This window comes from Lathamus discolor, chromosome 4 (assembly GCF_037157495.1).
Source record: "Lathamus discolor isolate bLatDis1 chromosome 4, bLatDis1.hap1, whole genome shotgun sequence".
NCBI classification, from domain to species: domain Eukaryota; kingdom Metazoa; phylum Chordata; class Aves; order Psittaciformes; family Psittacidae; genus Lathamus; species Lathamus discolor.
This window is the reverse complement of record NC_088887.1, coordinates 38053560-38071820: the sequence shown is the minus strand read 5'-3', so window position 1 is coordinate 38071820 and position 18261 is coordinate 38053560. Positions and strand designations below refer to the sequence as shown.

Here is an 18261-nt window from a genome sequence, read left to right as displayed (position 1 = left end):
CGCACAGGAAGTTGCTTTTACTGCCACATTTCAGCTTTTTAGTTTTGCTTTAATACTTTTGCATTTTCACAATGGCTTAAGAACCTGTGAAAGCCAAAAAGCTGTTACACACAAACATATTTAACTTGGAAAAACACAAATGATAGTATGGTGGTGAAAAACACAGAGAAAGCTTCCTATTTGGCTATGATGATCAACAGAGTGTTCACATTAAAAACCAATTTCTGAAATTAAAAGTGAAATACATCATGACCAATACACAGCCACTGCTTTTTTAGAAGCTAATACAAAGAGACCTCTGGGGCTGTACAAAGAAAGTCACTGGGGAAAAAATACAAGAATAAATTAACTTAGAAGATCATTTTTGTTAGCACTGTTGACTTGAAGCTAAATTTTCCTGCCTAAAAGACATTGTTTGGTTTGTGTTTTGCCTATGTAAAACAACTACCCAGAGCCCGTGAACACTTAACTTTGCATATTTTATGACAACCAAAGAACTGAAGTTATGATTATAACATATCCCCATTCCTACATCTCTAAGGATGTCACAGTTACACCACATATGCTTGTAATTCATCAAACAACGTTAAGAACTTTGATTCTGGGACTATTCTGCTGAATCTAAACTGGTGAAAATAAATCATTAGTGAACAGCAAGCACAGAGTCAGCTCAAACCTGCTGAACATTTTATCTTCACTGATTCAGCATAGAGTCAACAAGAGTAGATTTAAACATGATCTTGGATGATTTTGCTTTGATAACTACTTCTTACAATATGCAACACATAGTGACTAGAGCTAAAATCCTCGTTGTATCCAGTCAGAAGAGCTGCCCACACACTGGGTCACGCCTACATGGAAAGCTGATGAGCAGGCAGAGAAGAACCATGGTACTCTGCAATAACTCCCCAGAGAGAGGGCCAGCTGAAGATGGTTCTTTCGTAGTACATCTGCCTTAGAATTTATGCAGTCAAAAAACCCTTCCAATTGTAATGTTTAAATCCACAACAAAACTAAGCACCAAAGTCAAAGTTCTAGGCAAGCTACTTGGTAAATTATTATTTTTTTGAAATAAAATATGGATTGCACTTGTGTAGTAGCCAGTGCATCTTAAAGACTTCTCTCAGTATTAAATGCCATACCGTAGTTCAAATTCCAAGTATATGAAATTAAATCTCAAATTAAAGGCTGCTGCATGTTTGGTGAATGCTATACCTTTGCTCAGTATGATTCATGCTCAGCGTCCACAGTAGCCATGCCCAGGGTTGCACACTTTTATGTGCCCTACCCTAAGAAGTTGCCTTCCATCCTTCAAGATACAGAGCGCATCTCTTGGGTCTTCCACAGCACAGAGAACCAGGTCTGCTACGGGAGCCATAGGTAACTGAGCTGCTGCCTTTTTCCATCCTATAAGGAGCAACTGGTGCCAACAGATTATATGCTCTGTTGCACAACAGGAACTGTCCTGTTGTCCACTTGGTTTGTAACAGGCATAAGGAGATAAGGGGTTGATTGAGTTATGTTCTATCATCTCAAGCAGGCAGAGGGAACAGGAAGTGGCCAGGCAGCCTGCAGGTGGACCACTCTGTCATATATAATTATATTACAATACATGCTAAGTATGGGTTATAGAAGGCTAGCTTAAATACCTTTCACCCCTCAGAATGTCCCTGCTTTTGTGGTTTCAGGCCACAAAATAAGTTGCCTTCATACAAATGCCTTCATGGCAAAATGCAACATATGCTGCCTACTGGCATATAAAATCTAGTAACATGTTTAACTCAGAAAGTGACCAGTAACTTAGAGTAAAAATACAAATAATTGAGAAGAAGAATGCATGTAAAAGTCATTATGATGAACTTAAGAGTGAATTGTATGAAAGATGCACTTGTAGCATTTGAATATCATCAAAGATATTTTACATAAAATATGCCATTTATAACTTCGGTGAATGGCAATAGTTCACTAAAAGAATAATGAAGGTGATCACTACAGCTTAGAACCAGTATTTCTGAAGATTTTGTGTTTGTTTGGGGTTTTTTTAAGAAAAAAACCTCACTTATAATATCCCATTCCTTTTTTCCTCATCTCACTAATCAGTTACAAAATGAAATGAGATAGACTGTAATTCACTATAATAACCTATTATAATAGGACGAGTCAGTGAAAAATGTAGCATTATTTCTTTCTACAGCAAGAGTTATGGTCACTGAATTATAAATACTACAGGCTACATTTAATAACCAACCCAATAATAATAATAATGAAAAAACCCTGCTAAATGCAATTGCTCACACTATTGTTCAACATGCCTCCTCTTCGCAAGTGTTCAGGATATGCATGTCTAAACCCGGATGGAACACCACAATAACAAGGACTTCTAAGACTACTTAAGAGACTATAAATATTTAATTAATACAAGACTTTTCCCATTAGAACAAATTTTAATATAATTATATATTCAAAAGTGGAAAAATGAAACCAAGGTATAACTAAATCTAACAGGAACAAGAACTGAAGCTCTTGCAAATTAACTACAGCACTACAAACTGATTACTAATACTCCACAGCAAGTTTCTCTCACTTAAATTTAATCTTAAATAAGATCAACTATGCAGTCTGAATAGGAGGCTAGCATACCTGTGAATCATTTTAGTACAAAATCATAAAATTAATAATGAGACTGAACAATAAAATTCATAGGAGATCACTGAAGGGAATTCTTACAGTGTATGTTTAAAAATAAAGCAAAATTAACAAACCAAGAACCTTATAAAAATTGCGGAAGTTTCTATGTGGTATCTATCTCCTCTGTTCTCATAAAGGAACTTACTTATAGCTGTAGAAAAGCCATATCTGACAATCACAGATGTATCAGAAGGAAATTCAAAGGTCTCAAGTTCTGCAGAACCAGACAGAATTTGACTGATCTGTGATTATACCTTCCCTGTGGAGGAAGGTAATTGTCCTGTGTACACTTCTGAGTCATTTACATAAAATAACATATTTCTTGGACACAGAGTCAGTTTTTCCCAACTGATGCTCAGAATGCACCAGCTGTAAATTATTTGCACACAATACATCACCCGACTAGACAACTGAGATGTGTTCATTTGGTCACCCACATGAGGACAGACATGGCTACAGCACTGTTACATGTGGGCTTCAGGAACAGAAGAGCCAGCTTTCCAGTAGCTCATCATCGAGCTGAAGAACAGTTAAACATAACAAGTGAAAATAACAAGTTTTCATGCATAAAATAGCAACTCTCTCCCATTTCCCTCCCCCCACTTCTAGAAAGTGGGCAGTCCTAAAGAGAACAAAAGCACCAATTCCTTCCCACCCCCCCGAAGAGTAAAGAACTATATAAAGGACTGTAAGGTGTTTCTGTGCCATACCTACATGACCAGAGGACTGTTACAATCCCTCTTCCACGCTATCTCATGCTTTTAATTTCTCTAATGGAGCTGCATCCTGACCTAATTTCAAAATCCTTTTTTCGCACAGATTAACATCATCTTGACTGAACTTTAAATGCCTATCTGATTTTTGATACTGTAAAAGAAAAGTGCACATTCTGAAAACTTATGTCCGAGAGATACTGGTCTAACTATACTTTCCAGATTCAAATATCATCCTTTTCAGTGCAACAGTGGAGATAAAACAGAAGTAAGACAGAAAAATTTCCTCTCTGCAAAGGAAGGTGCCTGCAGCTTGTGTAGGTAAGCTTAAAACTACTACTTCGTTGTTTCACCTGACAAATTTGGGCATTGATACAAAAATGATCATTAGACTTTTAAATGACTGAATTAAAAAATACTATGTGACTTTAACTCAATTGCAATGAAAGAATTTACTGCACTTGTTTCAACAATCCATATGAGACTTTGTGTACAGTAAAATGCAACAGCTATAAAAGTTGATTTGTAAGTTGTTACACATGGTCTACAGCATAATTTTTAAATATGACTTTCACAACTTTTTGCTGTCTTATCAACCTTGTGTCTGGGCTTTTCACTGCAGCGCTCCACAGAATCCTCTTTGATACTCAAGCTCATTTGTTTACAGCTACTAAAAAAAATATTATCAGTCTAAGTCTGAAATATTTTAATTTTCTCAATATGATTTTGTATGGGACAAAAGCTAACTATGACGCACTTCACTGAAACAGTATCTGTATGACAATAAAACCTTTCTTCAGTACAGGTCAGTAAGATGAAATGCCAGTTTTTATGTGTAGTCATTGTATAGAGCTTTGATTTCTTACTTTTAGTTGGAAACTAGGAAAAGATGGAAAACTGAACTTGGAAAAAATAAATATATTGCTGTTTTCAACCACCATTTTGTATGTTCAAAAATACAGACTGAATTATTTACGCAAAATGCATACACAAGATTAGAGCTCTGAATAAAGTAACATTAGATACAGACATCAGCAAAAAATAAATGCATCCAGCCAGATTCCTGCATCACGCACAGTTTCATTTGTACTTAAATGGAGATACTGGATACTCCTCTGCATTTTGGCAGTTAAAGTAATTCTTTGCACTTATTTTGCCTATTTAACTTAAAATAGCCTAGAAGTGGTTTCCAAAGTAGGTTACAGATGTTTCATAAGATTGAGAAATAAACTAAGAACACACAAGTTATTATTACAGCCTAGCTTGAACCTTCTGTTCCCTAATTTATTTTGTTAGATTCTATGCATGCAAATCTATAGGGTTTAACATCAGCCACCTTCTCTTCACAGAATCTCAGTGGAAGAGAACACCCAAAAAGTAACCTTATGCAAACTCAAGATGGTAGCCCCAGAGGACAAACAGTAGTTAATAACACTGAAAAGTGTGTATGTGTGGGGAGCGGGGTGGGAGGGAGGAGGGGGAAGAACAGTTAAATTAAGGCAAATTAATGAAAGAGATGTTAGATGCACATTACAGAAGAATAATTCTTTTAATTCTGTTTCAGCTCTGATCATTCATTCAAGAAAAAACAGCATAAATGAGAAATTCAACATGTCTTCTTCAGCCATCACTAGCTACTACTGTAGCTCTACCAGTCATCTACTCCTGCCTGTTTCCTGCTGGAAGCTTTGGAAACATTCTTGCTGCCTGGATATTTTCAAGGCAAGCGCACACAAAAAGAACACAATACATTTACCTGGCAAACCTCGTCACTGCAAATTTACTTATATGTAGCACAATGCCATTTCTGGCTGCCTATTTTGCCAGAGGGTATCAATGGACTTACGACTGTGTAGCATGCAGAATAGCAAATCACCTTGGGACTCTTATTATGCATGTCAGTATGTATGTTACAATTATAATTTTATGTTCAATTGCTCTAAGTCAGTATGCAACACTGAAGAAAAACAGTGATGTACAATACTCTCAAGCAGTTAATGAAAACTTCTACCGATTTGTACTTGCAAAGTTTCGTCAGCCAAAATTTGCTAAATGTTTGTGCATCATTATATGGCTTATTGTGCTCTGCATAACAATAATAGCTATAATACATAATGTCCAGGCAAGGACTAAGGAAGAATTTCACAGATGCTACAACATCAGGGTAGAAGCTGGTGAATTCGCTGCAATGATTGCGGCTTTTCTTGCCACTTCATGTTTTTTTGTATCTTTTATGACAGTGGTGTTGTCATACTATTCTCTTACCAGACATCTGAATAAAATACAGAAACATACATGTATTGGAGAAAAACATCTAATTTACAGTACAGTGAAAAGAAACATTTTTGTCATCCAGATGATACTAACTGTCTGCTTTCTTCCATATCATATTTTTAGGCCAATTTTTTATGTACTGCTTACAAATAATGACTGCCCAAGGTTAAACTATTTAGTGGAAATTAAGAATTTCCTTACTTGTCTTGCTGCTGCTAAGAGTAGTTTAGATCCAGTTATAACCCTTCTGTTAGATAAAACGTTTAAGAAAAGTCTCTATGGCCTGTTTACAAAAGCCACGCCACCAGAACACCACAAACGTAAAACTGGTATTTTCACTGAAGAGACTCTCGAAATGTGAGGGAATACGGAAAGGTTTTATTAGAATATATAACAGTAAACTCATTTTAACCACCTATAACCAGTCTTTGGTATGAAATGGTAAATATTTAAATAAAATTATAACATATTACATGTATTTTTTTCCAAATTATTTTGCTTGCTATATCAACGTTAGCCATAATAAATCCCACGTGTATATCCAAGTAATTTATACAGTGAACTGTGTAAACACCTTTATCCATACAAAAAGACATGCAAAAAAGACAATGCAAAAGACATTTTATGTTTGACCTATGGACAGTGGAAGACAGAAACTAGGCTGACGCTGCTGACCCAGTGCTTTTTCATTATCAATAGAAGAGTCCCAGGATTTGGACACAGGTTTCCTTTACAAAAAAAGGATGAACAAAATGCAGATGTTTTCTCTGCAATTGCTGAATCACATACTACAGGCCTAAAGAAGCAGGGACAGAAAGCTACAAAATACATTCAAGATTAACATGTATTTTTTTGTTCATGAGTATTTAGATAGAAGGTTGATTCCTCTTTTTTTTTTTTTAATGGGGAATTTCAATAATCCTAGTTTTAATCTTGTGAGGTCAATTCTACAGTTTAATTAGGAAGGCATAAATGCTTATTCTTTACAGGTATCCAAAATATATTCGAGAATAAGCATTTAATGATTATTAACAGTGCAAAATAGGAGATTTTGTGGTTGGGTTCTAACTGTAGAAGTTAGAATGTTATGATGACTTAAGTGGAGATTTCAGTTACTTAGAATCATTTCTGTAGAAGATACTTAAGACTACATAATGGTCTTTTCCCTTGTACAATCTTTGCAACTGAGATCAAGAGTTCACTGAGTGGAAAAATGTTATGAAATACTAGATATTCTGATAAATCCTACCACTCACCCAAAACTTCAAAATAGCAATGAGCAATTCTGTCTTCCCATCCCCACCACTGAGTTCCACGACATGTACACTAAACTGACCCAAGTGTCAGGAAACACAAAATATGAGTTCTTCTCTAGGGGGCACCCCAGGACTTCATCTCATCTGACAGCTGCTTCGTATTTTGCGGAAGTTAAATAAAGTTGCCAATGAAAAAGACAGAAAATCACAGGAATGTAGTCCTTCGTTTAATACAATGTTACCCATAATAGAATTTAGTGATTCCCTCTTTCACAGGATATCCATGTGGTGTTTAGCATATGACTTATGGAAAAAACAGAGGCGGGGAGATTCAGGGTCTAGACTGAGTGAGGAAGTGCTCCTCAGAAAAACACAGCCAGATAGGACACCTTAATTCTACCTCTGCTATTGGTTTCACAGCCTTAATAACATTTTAACAATTTAATTTGTTTAATTTTAATTACAAAATCCTTGCACAGCAGTTGCTGTTGGATCTCAATGATAGCTTCTAGAAAATACAGAAAAAGCACCAGCGGTTACTGACTGTTCTCAGAGAGCATAAAATAGGTTCCATGCCAAACTGAAAAGAGTAGAAGGAAAGAAACATGCAACACATTTCTTGGTTTGGATATTCAAAGATTGGAAAGAGCAGCTGGTCTTAAACAATAGCTTATATTCCGGTTATTTTTTATATAGTTAAACAAACACAAACACACACAAACACATACGTACAAGTCCTACTCAGTTCCTAGATACACCTAAAAGCAGAAGTATAGGAATCTTGAACTCTACTAGCAAAATCTGAAGTGCTTAACTACAAGTAGTTTAGGCAATGAATGATAAAAGTGGTAACTGAGTGTGCTGTCAGAATTCATATGGTTAATTAAAGTTTTGTATACTGCATAAATTAACATGCAAATCTATCCACAAATCAAGTCCCAGGTCACCTGGACCAACTGGGATTGGTGGATGTCACACGGCAGTGTGTAACACTCGGTCCTACTCTCTGGAAAAAGAGGGCAGAATCTGTATATTTTCCCCCCAGCAGTTTTATCTATTTAGACGATCACATGTTGGAAACAAATGTTCATACCTACTGAGATAAACCTGTAATGAAGATTTTGGATGTCTACAGTGAGCCAACAAGCTTGCCCTGACTCTAGTTGCACACCAATCATCTTACCGACCACAGAAACATATAGAAGCACCCAATTTATACGGGTATCATAGAACAAAGTTGGAGCATTTGGACTGAACTAAGGATAAAACCCCTGCAATTGTGATTAAATTACTCTTGTATCTGTTACATCAAAATGTATTTTTCTAAGAGGAGTTCTGCAACTATATGAAATACTACATAAGCATCCCAATATAGGCTAACTGAAGACTGACTGTAAAGCCTCTCAGTATTTTACTGATGAAAAAAAACCCCATCCGGTTGAAGTTATTGCAAAAATGAACAGGTGAGAAAATCTGCAATAAACACTGAAGAAACACACTTTTTATAGAACACTGTCCTGCTTTATGAGTTATACAACGCTTAAACAGTCTATTTCTTGAGCTGAATCACATTCTACTTTAAGTAACTAGCACAGTAGTCTTATACCAAGATCAGCGTCAGTCTTACTAACAGGTAACTCAGTGGAATTGCCAAAACAAGACAAAGCAACTTTTCTCACATGCCGAGAATACAGCAACTTAAAATATTGACTGCTGACCAAAAGTGACTATCCTAAATGTACAATGATACTTCAGGTACTCTACACCACATTATCTGCCATAACGAGTGGAAATGTTCAAGTTCATCTATTTATAACAAACCCACCACTTTCAGCTTTTAAAACCATAACTATTAAAATAATCCTATAGCCCAGAACTTAAGGAAGTTCATTGACCAGTGGTATCCTTCACAATTAAGAGCAGCAAAGGCATACTACTGTTTTTTATCCTTCTTGAACAGAGATTGCAGGTATACAGCACATTTTGGTTACCTGCTTTCAGTTCCAATAAATCTTGAAGCATGCATAATTGCCTGTAATAAATATGTTCTCATATATAAAGTAACTACTTTCAACTGTATTTAGGAGAAAAAATACTTTAATGCAGATTTAACGCAATTTGTTACTTTCTTATTCCTGAAGGTGACGTGAGAAAAAAACACTATTTTGCAGGACAGAATATATAGCAAAGTGGAAATTTAGAATAAAGATATAAGCAATTTTTCTCCTAATTCTTTCTGCTGTTTCAAAGGTTCTCTCCCACTTACCATTTTTTAATGACCATATGAACGAAACACTTTAATTTCTAATACTGACAGCTCAAGAGAAAGTGACTTCAGCAACAACTGGTACTCAAAATTCTAGCAAGGGTTTTATGGAAAAAGACAAGCATCTCATTTCAGACACATATTACTCCCACCTCCTTTTTTTTTTCCCTGTTCTCTCACATAAAGATAATTCTGTGTACAAACTACTGTGTAATAGTATTTTCTATTGGAAAAGGTCCCACTTCAATGTTGCTACTTTTGGTAGCCATCTTCTGCATATTTCTGAAAGAATAAAAGGAACAGCTGAGTCCTATATTACGAGGATGGCAGAATAGGAATAAATGTAGTGGTAAGGGAAAAAGTTCTTGACATTTACATTTCTGACGCACAGCTGTCTTAAGAGTCTTCCACCTCACTGCATTATTGAGTGAACAAAAGATTACATTAACCAAAGGTAAAGCAAAGGTGCAATTGTCAACAATTATAAAGCCTTTAAGCAATGCTGAAGGGGATCAAATGATATAGAGAGACCCAAGAAGCATCTGGTTTCTCAGAGCATTGAAGGAAATTAAGACAACTACAGGCTACCTTGTGAAAGCTTTCATGTTTTGATTCCGTCATCAGAAGTGAATCTGGGGCATACAGGAATTTATCATAGGCTTCAGCCATAGTGCTCCAGAAGCTTCGGTAGATCTTGCCACAGAATTCAGCTGAAGTTTCTGGCACCAAAATTCAGCAAATTTAAGTATTCCTGTTTAAATCTCCTAATTAGTCAAGAGCTAAGGGAGCACAGAAGTGGCTAAAAGACACCTAATTCTTACACAGACTATAAGACGCAATTTTTCCTTTGCATCAGATAATGCTAAAACATTTTGCAGTTCAAAATAATACTCACAGAAAGCTTAAGAGGGTAAAAAAAAGGCAGTATGACAATATGAGCATTACAGATCTGTGTTAACAGGTTGACGAGAAGCTCATCGTGAGCCACGAGTGTGTGCTTGCAGCCCAGAAAGCCAACTTATGCTGGGCTGCAACAAAATGAGTGTGACCAGCAGGTTGAGGGAGGTGATTCTTCCCCTCTACTCCATTCTGGCGAGACCCCAGCTGCAGTACTGTGTTCAGTTCTGAGCTCTCAGCGTAAGACAGACATGGACCTATTGGAGCAAGGCCAAAAGAGGGCCACAAAGATGATCAGAGGGCTGGAGCACCTCTCCTATGAAGACAGGCTGAGTTGGGCTTGTTCAGCCCGAAGAAGAGCAGCCTTCCAGTTCCTAAGGAGGGCTTAAAAGAAAGCTGAAGAGGGACTTTTTACAAGGGCATGTAGTGATAGGACAAGTGGGAATGGCTTTAAACTGACAGAGGGTAGATATAAATTAGTTATAAGGCAGAAATTCTGCACCATGAGAGAGGTGAGGCACTGGCACAGGTTGCCCAAGGAAGTTGTGGATTCTCATTCCTGGAAGTGTTCAAGGCAAGGCCAGCTTGCATGGGGCTTTGAGCAATACAGGTGGGAGGTGTCCCTCCCCATGGCAGGGGGCTTGGAACTAGGTGATCTTTAAGGTCCCTTCCAACCCAAACACTTCTATAATTAATTAACTTTCATCCATTCAGATAATTTAGAAAGTGGTCATTTTGTCTACTTTCTTTCAAAGCAATGTCTACAGTGACATCTAGAGCTGGGACACTGCAGTTAGCTGAATATGTCCGACACCCAAATCCTATACACCCAAATCTACACCCAAGCCCACACCCAAATCTGCACTGCCTTTGCCAAAATAAAACACTGCTGGTTTATACTACTTTAAAGCAATACACGAAAAAATTCTTGCTCGCTCATGTACTTAAACAGGTTTATTTTTAAGGATGATATTTAACAAAGCCAGTGATTTCAGAGTTTTAAGAGTCTGGATAAACTGCAAAACAAATTCTCATCTCACACTCAGTAAAATGGGCCTCCCTTAGAGGCCCCCGAAGCTGAAATGTTTTTCGTTCAAGAACACAGTCCAATCAAAAGAGGTGCAGCTTTCAGGAAGACATAGCAACAGAGATGATGTTAATCCTGAAATTCTTATATGGTACCAAAAATGAGTAATTACAGGAACCTAGAACCTTCAAGACTGAAAAAAATAAGACATTCTACCATCAATTAAGAAACTGTCTTTAGAATCTGCTGTAAGAAATTACTTTTAAAATACCAAACTTACAAAAACCCGAACAACCTATTACATGGAATAATTTTCTTGATTTTAGAAAAAACGGAAGAAGATATTGGTAAAGGTCTGTAATGCCCATGTATACAAGACCAAAAGACTCCTTAAATTAAAATCACCAGTTCAGTGTCCATAGTCTCTTCTGTCACAGATTACCTGTAGAAGTTCAAAGGACAGCTTACGCTCTCTCAATCATCTCTATTCACTAAACCCCAAGATTCACTTCTCAAACTGCACCATCAGAGCTTGTTAGAATTCTTATTAATTCCAACAGTGCTTGACTCACTTTGGATAAAAGCAAACTCTCACAGAAACAAGCAGGAATAACTATTGTTGTTAACAAAGAATATACATATTCAAATTAAAAGGAGTCAAACCGACTTAGGTTAAAACTCCTAATTACTTACATTACAGTTACTTTGGAATAAGCTAGTTCCATAAATATCCATAGAAATGATACAAAATTCACCAGATCAAAACGAGTATGTACATAAATTGCTCTTAAACACTGTATTTCTCCTCCCAAACTTGTTTGTATTAGAGAAGTTTTCATAATACTAACAAATGTTTAAGACTGCTTGCAAAAAGTAGATAATACTACCAAACTTGCAGCATTTAAGCATGTGTGTCTCTCCAAAAGCTTAGTCTGGATGGAGACTATTTTTATGCTATCAAATGATGCCATTAATCTACCAATGCCAGTTTAATTTATGCAATTAATTTATACACACATTTTCCTAACAAGAAAAAAATTGAAGCAGAGCTCATGTGAATATTCAAAAACTAGAAATTAAATTGACTCTCACAGTAAGTTGCAATCAAATGCATATGCAATCTGTGAATAAAGAACTCCTAAATGTTCTATAGTGATGGAATTAGAGATGGGCTTTAATCTTACATGACACACTAGGAGTAAACACACAGGTAGCAAATACAGCATCCTTTTCTAGAGCTTTTCACTTCGTCTAAATTACAGAAATTAAAATTCAGTAGTTTGTACTATTGTGGCAAAGAAAAATGAAAGCATTTAAACCCCTTACCTTCACATCTCTGTGAATTATGTTATTATCATGACAGTAACGTAGAGCTTCCAATATCTGTCTCATATAATGACTGAAAAAACAAAGACATTATACGTGACAAACCTGCAGGAAAAATTACTATACACACATAACAAACTAAGTTTTAGGAGTCTAACTATACAAAACTAATCAACCAACTTAACCTTAAATATACAGAGTTCAGTAGAACGGAGTTTGTGTTTATAACAATGAATATGAATATGTGCTGAAGGAGGCAATCCTTGTCCTCAGGAGGTTCCAGCTGGTGATATCGAAGCATCTTTCCCTAGGAACATAATTATGTACTGGATCAAGTTGCCCAGGAAGACTGTGGAATCTCCACCCTTGGAGGTTTTCTAGACACCACTGAGCAAAACCTTGAGCAACATGATCCAAATGCAATGTTGACCCTGCCTTGAGCAGGATGTTGAAATAGAGGCCTCTTGATGTCTTTTCCAACCTGGTTTCGATGATGCTAAAAAATCTAGAGAATCTCATGGGCTTTGAGCTTAGTCACCATATCATGAGGACACTGGGGTTTGTTGTCCTTTTTGCAATTTACATAGACCATTTGATTTTAGTTCACCTCGTAAGTGAAAAGTTGAAGTGACCATAAACATATATTTATACATATATAAAAGATGAGCAAGAGCATCTAGCAAAAGCAGTAAAATTCACACCTGTCAGGCAAGTCACCCAATGCCATTGTCTTGATAGATCCATAAAAGGCAAAGAATTCAGTATTGTATGTGAAATACTATTTTCTTCAATAACCCCATCCAAATATACAACTAAATGACAAAATGTTCCAGAAATCTACCTTTGTTATGCTAATTATTGCAAAAAACATTCAGACTGTTGAAACAGGATTATTTATAGTATTCCAACTTTCAGGTACTACAGTGTATTCCACTATTTTCCATTTATGTATCCTGTCTGATTAATTAAATTTACAATACGTACCTGGCTACAGCCTCGCTGTACACAAATCCAGCATCTGCTCTCTTCACAATTTCAAAACACAGATCTGCTCCATCCATACTGCAGGTAAAAAGGGAAAAGTGCTCAAGACAGATAACTACAATCAATTATGTAAAAAGGCTCAAAAAAAATGTTTACTGCAATTACATAAAATACTCTGGATACATGTACAATGCATTAATAACTAAAAAAGCATTTAATAGGCAATCTAATACAACATGGCTTGCCACAGGTTAACTGTTTTATTGTCCTCATGTCATAAAACAGTACAATGTGCTGCACTATACATGGTACTATATAGCAGCAATGGGGTCAGGTTCAATGAGAACAACATACGTCTGGATTTAGATAGCTCACTGGGAAAAACCCCTCATGTTAATCTCCCTTTCAGTGCTTCCTCCCAACAATTTATTTCAGCTAGACGGGAAAGCAAACAAACCAGAGCCCCACACCAAGCTCTGTAGAACATACAAAATGTATGTTTGACTACCAAAAATTAAGAGGTGTCATTCTCACGACGCAGCAGAACTCTTTAGAAGACTAATTTCACTCTGACTTGTTATAATATACAGATCAATAAAGATCCAGAGGCATTCAAGATTTTTAGCAGTATCAATAGTTGCTAAGACACTGAGCCAAGTCCGTCATTTACACTAACTTTTCTATTAAACTGTTTATAATCAGAATGGTCTTTAACATGCATTTCTCTCTCCCACTTAAACATACCAGCATTTTTTATTTAAATTTTGTAACAGTAAGTGGCAGTTTGATTATTTTTGCGAATATTTTTATATTAGTTTAAATTACATTGATACTCAAACCTAAAGCTTTTATATCGATATTAAACGCTTAATGCTACAAACTGCGTGCAGTAATGTGTGAGAGTTTTATTTCATTAAGATGAACTCTGTTGATCTGAAAAATCACAAAAATGTGGCAGATATATTTTCATCTCTGACTTCGATGACTTTTTCAAGACAACCTTAAGAGTAGATTTTAATTTGTGTATAATTAGGGCTTAAATCACCCCAATGATACTGAATTTACCTGAAAACTTTTATCTAGCTGAGATTTTGTCCTGATTTCGGCAGAGTTAGCCTCAGTTTTAAGAAACCCCGGAGAGTTCAGTGCACTAACAGAGTAAAAATTCATCAATATCACAACCACATAAAAGATGACTTGCAAAAACTGAAAGCCCTGGAAGTGTTCAAGACCAGGCTGGATGGGGCCTTGAGCAATCTGGTCTAGTAGAAGATCTTCCATGGCAGCGGGGCTGGAGCTAGATGATCTTTAAGGTCCCTTCCAGCCCAAAGCATTCTGTGATTCTATGATATAAGAGCATTAAAGATTTGAGATAGATCAGGCAGTCTCAAGGTTTTGTGAAGCCTGTCAGCTTTAGGCAAGTGAAAAACACAAAAATAAAAGACTTAAGTTAAAATCCACTACAGTAAACTATATACATGATGAAGACAAAAAACGTTGGTAAAATTACAGCACACTCATAATTTAAGAGAGAGAATCACCTGATACCAGCAGAGGGCACTCACGGAAGCCACATAAACTGACTGGGATGGTTTACGTTATTTGCCGCACTGGAAGTGGCAAAACACCTCTGAAGAGGAAGTTAACAGGCAGCCACCACCGCATCTGAATTATTTTGGGTATTACTAGGCGCTGTGCCCCCCAATTTCCCATATTCTAGTATTGTTTTTGCCATAATTTTAGCAGAACTGTGCCTGGATCTTGGCCCTTTAGGTAAATGTTTCTTTCTATATAGCTCTGATCAGTGGTACTGTGCACCTTGACAATCATTCTATTGTTCTTCATAAAGCTGATGGTAAGTTGCAGTCTTCCCAGAAAGTTTACTTCTGAGTCATATGCAGTGCAGAAATCTGTTCTGAGGCTAATAGTCACTCTGAAGAATAAACAGTATACTTCAGAAGAGATTTACATTTTAATACCAGGGTATGAGAGCTTTGAATTTGCAGATGACCTATTAAGATGCTACCTACAACTTAATCTATTTATGAAGAATAAGAAAGTACTACTTTAGGGAACTGAATTATTACTTAAAAAAGAAAAAGACTGGGCATGTTACTCATAACTGAGTTTACTGAACTTTGTGTATCATATATGTTCATTGAATCATAGAACGGTTAGGGTTGAAAAGGACCTTAAGATCATCTAGTTCCAACCCCCAAAGGTGAAAGATTAAAGGTTTGTGCATGACAGCATTTTCGCCCTCACTTGGACAGTTTTTATATGCTTTCTATCTTCACTTAACTACAAATAAACTGTCATAAATTAATGTAAAAATATAGTATTTATTTTTTCTCGAAGCCCTACACAGTAACATCTGAAAATTTAGACCAAAAAGTACAGAAACACTTATTTCCTATACACAGCTTATTCTTCTGGGGAGCAGCTGAACTGCATGTGGGGGAAATCACTTGACACAGGCATATACTCTCTTACTTATGATGTAATAACATCTAAATACTTTTAAAATAATAACTTTACTTTAGGAATAACACTTTCCAGTACAGCATCTACTTCCTAGTCTACACATGCACTTCTTCTATTATAACCAACTGCTTCTACCATATGGCTAATTGCAACCTACTGGAAACATCACACGATAGTCCCATTCTAAACATTGCTTGAATCTGTGTATAAATACTGGTTAAAAACAGCCATTTTTTTGTGTTAAACTTCATTGCTACTGCTCATGTTCATCAGTGCTTCTAAGAATTGTGACTTGATTTTTTAAATGTTTATTAAAAAAAAAAAGTCAATATTGTGCACGGATTGTGTTTTCTCCTCAGAGGTACAATCTCTTGTTACCAGATATATGCTGCCTTTGCTTATTTAACTTGTACTTTTTTGTAACAAGAGATTTAAGCCAGATATTCAGGGTCACTGTAGCAGCTGCTCCATGTAGCTTACATCTCATGAAAAAGTAGTGGACCTATGTATCATTTATGTGCAAGTGATAGTACAAAGTTTTAGGTTTGGTTATTCTGTACATTTCATGTGCTGGACCTGCATTCATTTCCATGCAAAGCACCTGCTGATCCATTAATACCCTATCACCAGCTGGGCTGATAGCTCCTTGCAGATCTGTACTGTCCTCTCTTTTTCTGTCATTTCAGAATAAATAGACCCTAATGAAATATACTTGATTACTGACAACTTTGTTGCAAAGCAGTTAAATTTGTTATAATAACAGCATAACAAAACAGAAAACATGTGGAAAAGTAAGTTACCTAAAATACAGAGATGCTTTCCTACTAAATACAAGTTTGTTATTATGCCACTAACCCAATTAAACTCAGACAATGCAGTCTTAATCCACAGCAAACACTGGTCTTCTGTTGAATCACTTTACCAAAGCATCCCCTCAAGCATAACGCATTATGCCCACAACTCTTCCATTCCCTGCTGCATTCTGAGAACAGGTGTTCCTCCTGTCTCATTTTCTTTCAGTGTTTGTTACAAAAGAGTAATGTTTTGCAGTGTACAAGGCAGACAAGAACTATGAAATGGTAAAGGATTATGATCCTTCACATCATTTAGCCTCATATTTCCTTCTTTCATGTAGCCTGAAGTCAGGTACAGTATTTGTGTAGTAATGCTAATTGTTCAGACTTACTTTTTATGTATACAAACATAAATGATAATAGGCCTGTCATTAAAAACGAATTACTGCTTTTGTCTCATCTTTTTGAACTACCAGCATGGTGAAAATAGAAGCAAACCCTTTCTTCCATTTCAAAATCTTGTTAATTATCATGGTATGTCTCCCCAAGGTGTACATCATTATTTCATAATAGGATAATTAAAGTTCCTTAGTCCACGCTTTGGGATTTACAAAATAAAGACCAAAGTATTGAATAAAACTTACAGAAAGGAAAGCATAAAACAGTTATTTCACACAACCACAACTTTATAAATTCATCAAAAAAGATGCTGGCTTTCAAGCAATGGTTTTCAGCTTTACATCATTTGTTTTGCTATTACCACCTAAATGTTTCTCTACCTGAATGGTAAAACTAAGATGTGAGAATTACTGAGTGCACATCTCAAGACAAATTCTTGGGTCTAGTGGGCATGCTAATTAGACCTAACACACTGGCATGATGTGGCTTGCTTCAACATAAGCAGGACAAATGTATCAGAAAACATTATGCAGAAAGATCAGAGAAATTAAAGAGGTATAAGCACACGTGCCCAGGCACACTAGAAACACATATATGGGGAACATAAAAAAGAAGAGCTCATAGGTACACGCAAGAGAAGGAAGATCAAATACATGCATTCTGCATGTTTGTTTTTGTCCTTCCCAGTCAGGGAACACCTAACTAACTAACACCTAACACCTAACTGAAGGAGCACAGATAATTTTCCCCGAAAGAAGGAATGTGTCAATTTAGGGGCTGCCCTCCCTTTTGTTTCTCATTGTCTATTAAAAATACTTGTCCACTGCTGAAAACTCATGGTTTGTTCACCCTTCCTTATGCCGATGGTAACTAAACTATTACATTCAAGCTTCCAAAACCTATCTTTTAGTCAAATGACTGTTTCCATATGATGTGAACAGATATATTGATTCACAAGAATACTCATAAATACTCCCAATAAGCTTTCTTATCTCGTAAATGGAAAAGCAGTGATAAAGAAACAACAGTCTGGAAAAAACAAAAACAAAAACACCACGACAACCAAATAAAACTTCACAATTGGAAGAGAATGCCATCAGCTACCCAAAGATGAAAACAATCAGCGGATTTTTAACTTGTTCTCATGTACCCT

The 18261-nt window shown here is 36.3% G+C and overlaps 2 protein-coding genes across 7 annotated transcripts in view; one reads left to right on the top strand and one right to left on the bottom strand.

Moving 5' to 3' along the window:
* CASK (calcium/calmodulin dependent serine protein kinase) overlaps positions 1-18261 on the bottom strand; it is a 204677-nt gene that overhangs the window by 100494 nt on the left and 85922 nt on the right. For all 4 annotated transcript variants that reach the window (XM_065677115.1, XM_065677116.1, XM_065677117.1 and 1 more), the window contains exons 4-5: positions 13432-13509; positions 12448-12520 (exon numbers count right to left, since the gene is read on the bottom strand). In XM_065677115.1, the coding sequence (XP_065533187.1) occupies positions 12448-12520; positions 13432-13509 (151 nt within the window). The remainder of the gene's footprint in view (positions 1-12447; positions 12521-13431; positions 13510-18261) is intronic.
* GPR82 (G protein-coupled receptor 82) lies at positions 2936-6149 on the top strand. Of its 3 annotated transcripts, none has more exons than XM_065677113.1 (2): positions 2936-3718; positions 4966-6149. In XM_065677113.1, the coding sequence occupies exon 2, from the start codon at positions 4999-5001 to the stop codon at positions 6034-6036; it is 1038 nt and encodes a 345-aa protein (XP_065533185.1). In that variant the 5' UTR covers positions 2936-3718; positions 4966-4998; the 3' UTR covers positions 6037-6149. The 3 variants fall into 3 exon arrangements, with proteins under 3 accessions (XP_065533185.1, XP_065533184.1, XP_065533186.1); XM_065677112.1 differs by having other exon boundaries at positions 2936-3722; XM_065677114.1 differs by lacking the exon at positions 2936-3718 and adding an exon at positions 3731-4842.

Bases quoted from the DNA above. Each gene is read 5' to 3' on its own strand.
- GPR82 (XM_065677113.1), top strand. From the start codon at position 4,999: ATGAGAAATTCAACATGTCTTCTTCAGCCATCACTAGCTACTACTGTA.